Here is an 11,026-nt window from a genome sequence, read left to right on the forward strand (position 1 = left end):
ACTTCTCGGCCGGCCCGGCGGGAGGCGTCGTGCAGCCCGTGCGCACGGTGGTGCCGGTGCACCGGCACGGCGGGTGAGGCGGGCGGGCAGCGGGGCCGCCCTCCCGGCGGCGGGGCGGGTGGGGTGGGCGCTGTGAGGGGCGGCCGGGCAGAGCCCCGGGAGGAGGTGCGGCCCCTTTGGAGCGAGGAACGCGGGGAGCCAGAGTCGGGGCTGCGGTGGGGAAGGGACGGGGGAAAAGGAGTTAGAGCATCGGAAAAGGTCGTTGGTACCGAGTTACTGATTAACGGGTTAGTTGCGATTCGGTGCTAACCACTCCAGTGCTGTAGGCTCACGTGCTGAGGGTATGTAAGTAAAATAAGTAATTCTTTTACAAGGTTCCTAGGAGTCATGCCTGCTTATAGTGCCACAGACGATGCTCTGACAACCAAGTTGGTGACTTTTTACGAGCACAAGAAGGATTCTTCTGTCCCTTCTCACCAAGCAACAGTCCTCTTATTTGAGCCAAGCAATGGTTCTTTAAAAGCTGTGAGTTTCATGTATGCTTCTGTGTTCTTCATGTTCTGTCAGTTCTCCCTCCTGATTCTTAGAAGTTGGAGCTGGTGTAAATTGGCCTGAATTTACCTACATCATGAATGAAAATGTGTTTGTGCCATGTGAGGGTTTGGCCAAAAGCATTGTATCTTTTATTGCTCTTTCCCTGCTCTTTACTGCTACTTGTGACTTGAAGGGAATCTAATGGCTCACAGGATGACTGGAAGAGAGAAATGATCAGGAAAAGTTTACCTTTCATTTGAAAGAAAACAATGCGTTGCTGAATAAGGAGTTGATCTTGAACCATCTGAAGCCTAAATCAAAGGAGATTTACAATTGGCATTGCAGGGAACAGTACTGGGAGTCTGATTTGTTTTTTCTTTGTTTAAAGAATTTAAGAATTTTTTATGAGTATTTATGAGTATTGCATTGCACTTTAATAACAATGATTATTAAAGGGCCAAAACTGGTCAAGAAAACTATTTGGCCTCTATTCCAAATCTGTGTCAATTTTTAAGCCCCCTAATTCATTTGTATGCAGTAGTTAATACACATTGAGGCAGGAGTGTCCCCCTGTGAGTGATGCACATTAAAGGAATTCCATGGTTCCCTGTCATCCCTTCATACAGACCAAGACAGCGCAGTCTCAGCATGCCAGCGTGCACTGGAGTATGGAGTACTGCACTTGTGTCAGTCGATTCCCTGTGTTGGAGAGCCAGGGAAGTGCATGAAGAGTTGTGAGAGTTAGGGGTGGCTCAGCTCTGACCAGTTTTCACTCCATTTGTGCTGGTGGAATGACATGGAAGAACTAGAATAGACAGAATCTGCCCAGTTTAAACATGCGATTTTACATGGTTTGTGGTTGCTATGATAGTGGTTATCAACTTTTATGTTTTTATCTGTGCTCTCTAATATCACGTAATGTACAAATGAGATAAAAATGTTTGGTATTTACTTAACGCGTCTGTTTGAACTATTGTTTTTTGTTGGTTTTTTTTTTTTAAAGGTCCTAGATGGCAGTGTCATTACAGCAAAACGAACAGCTGCAGTTTCTGCAATTGCTACTAAGGTATGTCTTCTATTTCCTAAATCGGGACAGAATCAGTTAGTGGTGTTATATATAAAATAACTAGGGGCAATGATGTAAATGCCGTGTGTGACTTTTCATCAAATACTGCTTTAAATTAGATTTATGGCAACATATGTATCTTCAGGCAAAACTTAAAAATGTAGTTTTCTGTCTTGATTGATTGAGTTGTGTCTTGCTTTAACATTTTATGCATGATTGGAGAAGGAATCTGAGCTATGTTTTTGTGGCTTGTTTGTGCTCTTCTGGCAATTTACTGAGGTGTCTTCCTCTGCCATTTTCTTTTGTGCTTGTCTTAATATGCTCCTTTACAGCTTTGAGTGATGCAGCTGTGGTGATAAACTCAGTTTTGCTTAGATGTATGTCTTCTGCTGTTGGAGCAGGACAGGTGGGTTGCACTGGACCTGGAGGAAAAAAAAGGAAAATGCACATTTTCAGGCGACAAAATAGGTCCTCTTAAGAGAGATGATACCCAGATAACTTGTCCAGAGAAAGCTGCCTGTCAGCTTCTCTGTTGTCACTGGAAGTTGTCCAGATGACTGTGCCTCACTACAGCCATAAATTTCAGTGTCTTAAGACAGGTGAGGTGTATCTTGCTGTATGTTGCTTTACATCATTTCAATTTCAGTTGGAAATTGTTGGGTTTGGGTTCTTTTTTTAAAACTATGCTTGGTTGGGCTGCTGATAGTGGAAAGAGAGCAAGTCATCATCCATTGCATAGCAAGGCTTTAGTCCTCAACTCAAAGGATGAGGCAATAAGAAGAGGGCCAGAGCTGAAAAATAATTCTGTTTTTCACCCATCAGCTTTGCATCAGAATGAAGGGTGATCTCACCACTTTGTTAGTGGCAGCCTTCATGCCAGCATGACTCTATCTGTGGCAATAGACCTAAACTGACATAAAATTGGAGTGAAGAACCTGTCCCCTAGAGCTTCCCCTGGTCCAAGGGACAGAACAAGGTACAATGGATTCCTCAGACATGAGGTTGTAGGATCTCATTCATCTCAGTTGTTCTATACTTGGGCAGTTCTGACAGTTTTTACACAGTCTGGTTCTGCTGTCCTCAAAGGAGCTTGGCTGCTGAAGGGACTTCAAGATCAGATCCTTCATTGCCGTCTGCTGTTTTGGGAAGTTTTCAGAAGTGTTTGAGTTTAGCTCATAGTTGTCATCTTGTTCTCTTTATGCCACTTGCTTTTCAAAGACCCATGCTTTTATGCAAGGAACCTTTGAAATCAGTGCTTCAGAGTCCTTGAAAAGAAAATTAAAAAGAGTTCTTGCTGCTGAAAAACAGGATCAATGAGATTTTTTTTTCAATATATTTGCAGCAGAATAAGTGTTGTGAGCCTAGACAATTAGAAAGCTTTTTATACAGAAGTGAATGGCCACAGCAAATGCATAAACAAGACACAAGGATAGCTTAGGGCTGGACTCCAGCAGCTCTCTCTTCCTCTTTGCCAAGTATTGGTGAATCACAGGCAAGAAGTAAACCAGAAAACCAAAAGCAACTGCAGAACTGAATTTTAATATTTGCTTCTTAGAACCATCCTTTTTTTTACAATGCTTAATGCGTACATATTATGAGTCTTACAATTCCAAGATATGCTCGTGGTATGATTTATGGCTTCAATGAGTTGAAAAAGAAGGTTTAGTGTGGGGCTACTGGGACCAGTTTACCTATGAGGCTATCACTTTCAGTTCTGATAGCTTTGGTATTAGAAGCCCTGTTTTCAGCCAGCACAGAACATCAACACAATGGTTTTACACTTAATTAGCCACATAGGTGTAATACATTATACTAATATTAGAGCGTGCAGAGGCTCCAGAATTTGCATTGGCTCGTGCTGTTACTTATTAAGCCTGAATTTCAAAAGTCGAACAATTCAAAACCAGATTAAACCAAGATGTATTTGGTGCTATTGACACTAGCTTCTGCGTTTAAAAAAAAACAATATATACATATATAGTGGTAATTGAATATTTTTTTATATTAATATGAATCAACACTATATTTTGCATAAAAACACTTTTTAAAGGACTAATGATACTGTTTTCTTTAATAGTATTTTGATATGTATTTGTCATATCTGTTAATATGTTGTCCTTATTTTTCTTAATATTTGATACTTTTTAGTTGTTAATGCCACCTTTTGCAGAAGTGCTGTGCATTTTGGGAGCTGGTGTCCAAGCATATAGCCATTATGATATCTTCACAGAGCTCTTCACATTTAAAGAGGTAATGGACACATCTTAACAGGATACATTTATTTTTCTCTATTATGTTTCAGGAGCACTTATAATAAGTAAAGTACAGCCAATGAAGTTGTATTGGGTCTGACTGAAAAAGCTACTGTGTATGCCATACTTGAATAAGCTTTCTGTGACTTTCTCTTAAATATTGGAAATACTTGGATTTTATAGTTTTACAAGGAGCTGTTATTCTGGCATCACGAAGTAGTCATTCAAATGTAGCTGTACACACATGAAATCTAGTCACTTGTATGATGAGAACATTCAAGGGGCAAAAAACCTCACCTCTAGGATGTGTTTAACTATCTACTGAAGACTGAAACAAAGTGTCATGTTTCAGCAAGGAGAAATTCTCCAAGCTAATATGTTTGTCTTTTTTTTTTTTTTTTTTTTCAGAATCTCATTTCTCTTTTAATCCTAGAAAGCACATGTGATCTGTGAAGTCCCAGAAAAGTGGCTGGAGGCTGGGAAGATAGTAGAAAGGATTTCCCAATATATTTTGTTTTTTTTTTTTTTTTTTTTTTTTTCTCCTTGAAGGTCAGAATATGGAATCGCACCAAAGAGAAAGCAGTGAAGTTTGCTAATTCAGTTAATGGTCCGGTGCAGGTCTGCTCTTCTGCTCAGGAGGCAGTTACTGGGGCTGATGTGATTGTAACAGTCACTATGGCAACAACACCAATTTTATTTGGAGACTGGGTAAAACCAGGTGCCCATATCAATGGTATGCCGTGTTCTCACCATTTAAAGTATACACTTATTATCACATTGTTGAAAAGCAGTACTATCTGCTTCTCAGAATTATTTTTTTTTTCTGGTTTGACGTTTCTACTTGAGTAAGGACCACTTTTCCCAAACCTGTCTTCCTGGTTTTCTGGAGCCAGAATTCCTGTGTATTCCAGCGCTGGATGTTTGAGAAAGCATTGGATATGCTTTTTTCCCCTTGTGGTGCATCGTCTTTGCCCCCGTGTTGTCACTTGATGCTCACCTTGCTCCCTGTTCAAATAACCCATACAAACATGTTATTTCCAAAGTGATTCCTGCTCATTGTAATGCTTCCCTGGGAGTTGTCCTCTCTTCTTCACCCAGTTTTGTAAGCTTCTCTATTTGTTCTTTTTTGGTCTGATCACATTGATATTTTTTCTTTTTTTTTTTTTTTTACTTGAGTTAGAAAGATGCATTAGCTGAGTTAAGACCTTCATAATTTGACCTCTAATTATGGTGAGGTTTGGGGGTTTGGTTTTTTTTTTTGCCTGCCTTGTAATGATGTTGTCACACTATTGTTTGGAGTCTCTGGACATGCCCAAATTTGTTTATTCTATTAATTGTGGGCCTGGTTCAGATGGCCTTGTGCACTTTCCAAATAGCGTGGTAATAAGACAGAAACAACTTGTGAAAGGGAACAATTTAAAGAAAGGTCCCACATTCCAGTAGTATCCTACCAATTTTTCAAACTCAATTTAGTCCTTTGTCATTGAATGTTGTTGTCTGTATTATGTCACAGCATGGAAGCCAGAAGTACAACTGAAATCAATTAAGGTCTACAGTCACTGAGGCGACACATACACAAAGACCCCTCTCCTTTCTGTGGCTTTTTTTTTCCTCCATTGAAGCATTTGTGCTGTTTGAAAAGACATTCAGGCAACACGGAATTTATTATTCTGTAGCAGTTGGTCACTTAAAAAAAAGTAACAAGTTGATGGTGGTCTTGCTGTTTTTTAAAGTTGAGCTCCTTGGTTTGTTTTCAGTTTCTCCAAATAAGTGAAAATCCATAATCTGCTCCACTTGTACTGCTTAGAAGGTTACAAGGGAATAATAGAGGGCTATAGATTTAAAAATCCTAATTAGTAACACTGAACTCTGTCTGCATGTGCAAGTCTTTGTTGCACAATACTTTGGTTCTCATCTGCTCAGGATAATTGAGGGAGTCTTCAAATATGATTTTTCTCTATAGACATATAACAAATATGGTGTGAATCAAATAAAAGGACTATAAAATTCAGGGCATTTGGTAATGATCTGATTAAAGACAAGGGTACAAGAGATAATGGACAGAGGGAGGTAACTGTGTTGGGTCTCTGCAACTCAGAGTCTGCTGAGAAGACTATACTATTGACAAATCAAATATTGAATGTTTTAGAGGAGCTGTATTAGATGTTAGTTAACTCTGTTTAAAAATAAAAAGCTGTGGAAAATCAGGGGGTTGGCACCTTACAGAAAAAGGCTATATCTATGCCAGTGTTACAGCTGAGTCCAGGTTGAGAGAAACACAGGCTTTCTCACAGTTGCTCAGGCACATCCTATTTTTTTTTGTTGTTGTTTTATCAACCAGTGTGTCTCCAGTGCCAACATCAGATTGTATATTACAGTTCCACAATAATGTCCATTGTTACTTCACACATGTCTCTTGGACAAAATGTGGTTTAAATTTGTTTTAAGCCTTCCTCCTAAGTTCATCGGTTTTGTTGTCTTAGCTGTTGGAGCAAGCAGACCAGACTGGAGAGAACTGGATGATGAGCTGATGAAGAATTCTGTTCTGTTTGTGGATTCCAGAGAGGCTGCTCTTACAGAATCGGGAGATGTTATATTATCAGGGGTAAGGCTGTCTTAAATTATGGACTTTATTTTTGTGGCAATTGGCTTGTGCTTGGTTGATGATGTGTTGCACTGAAGCTCTTTAGAGCATCAGTTCTAGTTGTTAACGCTTTCCAGGCACAGGCTGAAAGATAAACTGTTTTCAAACTGATACTTCTATATGTCTGTGCCAAAACCTCACAACCTCTCTATCAACCATTACATGACCCCATATTACAGTAGCGTGTTTTCAGCATTGGCCTTTGTGTACAATAGCAACGTATTGTTTTTTGAAAGACCTACATTTCCAGCAATGTTTGGTAGTTATGTTAAATATTTTTCAAATCTATTTACTAAAACCTGTAACTTTCTTCCTATAAGGTTTTGGTGTGATTAACACAAGCCAAGGAAACAGTTGGTCATCTGTAGAAATCTGACAGCAGGGAGTTTTTTGGTTTAACGCAGTGGTGTTTTTTTTCTTTTTAAATGTTTTTTTCAGAACAAATATTATTTCCATTTTTGAGTTTTAACATAAGAGGTCCAGATATGGTACAGTGTGTGAAACCCCATGTGTTTTATTGGATAGGTTATCCACTGCAACTTAGTGAGGAGCGTCTGACAGTTGTTTTTCTCTGAAAACCATTCTGGTCCTCTGTAGTTCCTGTTCAATTTCAGTATTATTTTTTTGAATACTGATCTGCTTCAACATGGAAAGGAATCAGTTCTGGGGTAGCAGAACCAGAGGAATTCTTTCTTTTGAAGTCACTCAGATATTTTTTTTTTTCTTAACGTATGTATAAATATTATATTTTGTATAAATATGTATTTGTTTTACAGGCAGAGATTTTTGCCGAGCTGGGAGAAGTAGTGAAGGGTACAAAACCAGCCCTGCCTGAGAAAACAACAGTTTTTAAATCGCTGGGTAAGAACAACCCCTCCTGTGTACAAGTCTGACAGAAAACAATGCCTTGTTATTTACTCAGTCCCCCATGCGTGGGAAAGCTGCTGATCATCTTCAAAACTGCTGTGGCAATGCACTGGCCAATAGAAAGTAGAATGTGATTTGCATTTTCCCGTTTAATTTCCCTTCTTATTTATCTAGCAGGACTGATGTAATGAAAAGTGATAGGAAAGCAAATAAACAATAGGAAGAAGTACATCTCCAACTAAAACGCCCTGCTGTTAAGCCCTTGGAGTCCGTCTGACCTGCAAACAATGTGGCAATGTACTGTGGGGCTGGAGTTGATGTTTGGGGAGAAAGAGGTCTGAAAGGGCCAAGTGTGATATGAACACTGAAAATTAGATTCATACTGTTACATTAAGTTCATATAGTACACTTAACAGTTATATAATGGCTATAAACTTGGAATGTAACACTGTAGGTGTTTAGGATGGGGAAAAGGTTCTTGTTCCTCTCCAGGCAGGTAATTTCCTGAGTCCTTCTGTTCCCTTCTGAAGCTAAATTATGTTATACAGCTGAAGAACTGTTTGAAGGTGACTTCAATTCTTTTGCAGGGATGGCGGTTGAAGATACAGTAGCAGCAAAATTTGTTTATGACTCATGGTCAGCTGGTAACTAAAGAGAGAAGACTACCATCACAACGAGGCCAAGAAAATTGCACTTAGTTTCCTTGCATCTTTTGTTAACAAGAAAGACACCAATCCTATCTGAATGTGGCCCTTCTAGAATATTCAAGAATGAAAAGTAAAATTTCAGCAATAGATTAATTTCTACAACTTTCTAATGGCAAGTATTAGATATCTGCAGTATTACTATTAAGTCTGTCTCATGTAATGACAAGTATTAGATGTTTGCAGTGATATTAACAAGGATATTTTTACATATTTTGGTGTAATTCTGGAATCAAGCCTTTCCTCCCTAATTATTTATGTAAGAGAAGTCTGTGGGTAGCTTCTGTCATTTTTTTAGAGAGGTAATTCATACTGATATAAAATGTACCAGTTTGGAGAATGGACTCTGGCATCATATTTACCTGTGATAGTACTTTAAATGCAACTGCAACTGTGGGTTTCAGTGCTACACTGACAGTCTTCAGTCTCCTGGGAACACAGTCAGCCCCTGACTCCTGAACGTCTCTTCCCTTCCAACTCAAACTGGGATCTGGAGGTCACCATCCTTACTTTCACCCCTCATAATCCCCCTTCCCTGCCCTCAGACCCTCAGTGGTTTTTTTATTTTAAAGCACGCTCCTGAGTGGGAGTTTATCTAAATAATGATGCCTCCATAATATTAGATTTTTGTCTGGTTTTGTGGAAGACCTGGCTCAGCAAGGCTTAGAGTGCAAAAAAATCAAAGCTAAAATTATTATATACATCTTAACTGGGAGGAAACTATCCTTGATCCCTCCTTTATTACATTCCTGTATGGGATATTGCCATTATTGTATTGCAAGGAGTTGCCCAAAAAGTGAGCACTAAAATGTGTTTTAATTCAGGTTTTATCTATATTCTGTGGGGAAATTTTGTTATTGATCTCTGTTTGTAAGTCCCTTTTCTAAGCTGTTTTGAAGGTTGGAACAGTGCCGACTGATTTCAATAGGATAAACTTTGAGCACACAGGCAAATATTTTCACCTTAGCTGTATTATGCATCAATTGGTAATTGTTCTTTTATCCCAGTGGGTATTTGCTGGGGCAGGAATTTCCATGATCCTTTCTTGGCAGAGGAACCCAGTGATGTTCTACATAAGGAAAAGTTCCAGTTTTGTGCTGTTATGCAACTGCCTTACAAAAGATTGAGCATCTGCTGAAAAATAGCTATTGCCCTGAAAACAAATTCCTGTCTTAGGCTAGACTTGTGGCTTAGGAAATTTTATTTCTACTTACATATTATTTCATGCAGGTTAAGTGGTTCTTCACTCTGTGGAAGGATTAGATGACATGGTGATTCTATATTGATGCCAGAAGAATGCAGTAGAGCAACAGGAAGGAGGTTCAGGAGCAGTTAGTGCTAAAGCCCTTGATGATGCATAAGTAAGTATAGAAGAGGTTAATGAGTACAGTGCAGGTATGGCGTAAATAATACTCCTATAAGGCCTGTGTAATCTAGTTGGAAAATGTAGTAAGAGGCAGAGTTTGTATTTTGCAGAGTTTTAGCATGGAAGAGTACCAGACCAGTAAGTGAATGGGGCCAAAGGATGTGTTTGAGTTGACATAAACAAGGTCAATGAGTTAGATTTCTATCAGCAGAAACAAGAACGGAAATTTTTTGCATTTTTTTGATTGTAGCAAAATTACCCTTCTATTCTTACACCTTTTTTTGTCATTTCTGATGTGTACAGGAATGTATGTGTTGACTTAGCCTGTTACATCAGCAATGAACTCCCCTAGTGTGATACAAATGTGACAGCCATCAATGTTCCATAATTCAAGAACTGCATGAAAACTTGCACTTACAATTCATGACAATGTTATCCTGGTTCTGTCCCTGTGTGAAAGGAGGTGTGTTATTTGAAGTGAGACAGAGTTTTGGGGAAGAAGATAAATACAGTTTTGCACATGTACAAATACAATTCTCACACATACTCTTCTACAGTCCATGCACTTTAAAAGTAGATGGAACTAGTCCAAAAACCTGGTTCTGAAAACCCAGTGTTCCCAACTTTCATTGGCAATAGGAGGTTCTGGGAGCCTGTCTTCAGCATTGTACCTCTGAATTCATGAGGAGGATTCAATCTAATTACAATGGGAGTTGCTTGGATGCCATCTTTAGATATTTTTTTTTTTGAGGGGAAATAGCCTTAATTTCCATGGTTCCTTCTGTTACAATCAATCTCAAGAAATTGTATAACTTGCATTTATTTTAAAATTAAATAGAAACTGCTGTCTGTCTTTGATTTTGTTGTCCATTACTTTTGATTTGGGTGGGGGTTTTTTGGAGATAAGGAAAAATATTCGAGTTGTTGCAGTGGCTACTCTCTCAGCAAATGCGGTCACTGAATGTAAAGGGGAAAATAAATTGAGACTGTTCTGCTCCACTGTGGTACTCAGTTTTGCAAGTCATTATCCTGTATTGCATGTTCCCTCCTCTTGATGTCTGTCCAGTGTAGATTATTAAATCCTTAAGTAAGGAGAATCTTGTACTTGGTAGGACTGAGATCATGTGAAATCCCATGGTTTTATGATTTGGGTTGGATTGGGTTATAAGATTGATACATTAAGTGTCTCCAACTGAACTGCACTGTACAAATGTTACTAAGGAGTCAGATCTGGGATTCACTAATTTAAATACTTTTAATCATAAAAACACAAAGGGGTTTGTGTAAAAAAAAAAAAAAAAAAAAAAATTAATTTGGAAAACAGCAAAGCACATAAGTGGAAAGAACTGAAATGTGGATGTTCCTTTTTATTGTTTTTCCCCCAATTGTTCTACATGACTGCTTTATACCAGAGGCCCATTTCCAGGACCACCCTGCAAGAAAAGGACTAGCACTATTGCACTCTTCTGTGTGTTGTTTTTTTTTTTTAATTTAATTTAAAAGGGTGTGTGTGTATATATATATATATTTAATTTAATTTAAATGGGTGTGCGTGTATATATATATTGGGGTTGATTCAGTTAACTAAACTAA

General features: G+C 38.7%; 1 protein-coding gene across 1 annotated transcript in view; it reads left to right on the forward strand.

Annotated features, from left to right (window-relative positions):
• The window catches only part of CRYM (crystallin mu), a 10,571-nt gene extending 280 nt beyond the window's left edge, over positions 1 to 10,291 (forward strand). Inside the window, exons 2-9 of the mRNA XM_014936196.1 lie at positions 1 to 73; positions 375 to 525; positions 1,538 to 1,600; positions 3,749 to 3,850; positions 4,402 to 4,585; positions 6,336 to 6,457; positions 7,273 to 7,357; positions 7,951 to 10,291. Coding sequence (XP_014791682.1) covers positions 1 to 73; positions 375 to 525; positions 1,538 to 1,600; positions 3,749 to 3,850; positions 4,402 to 4,585; positions 6,336 to 6,457; positions 7,273 to 7,357; positions 7,951 to 8,015 — 845 coding nt within the window. The 3' untranslated portion in view covers positions 8,016 to 10,291. The remainder of the gene's footprint in view (positions 74 to 374; positions 526 to 1,537; positions 1,601 to 3,748; positions 3,851 to 4,401; positions 4,586 to 6,335; positions 6,458 to 7,272; positions 7,358 to 7,950) is intronic.
• Positions 10,292 to 11,026: the final 735 nt, after the last annotated feature.

Source organism: Calidris pugnax, unplaced genomic scaffold (assembly GCF_001431845.1).
Source record: "Calidris pugnax isolate Ruff unplaced genomic scaffold, ASM143184v1 scaffold17, whole genome shotgun sequence".
Classification (NCBI taxonomy): Eukaryota; Metazoa; Chordata; class Aves; order Charadriiformes; family Scolopacidae; genus Calidris; species Calidris pugnax.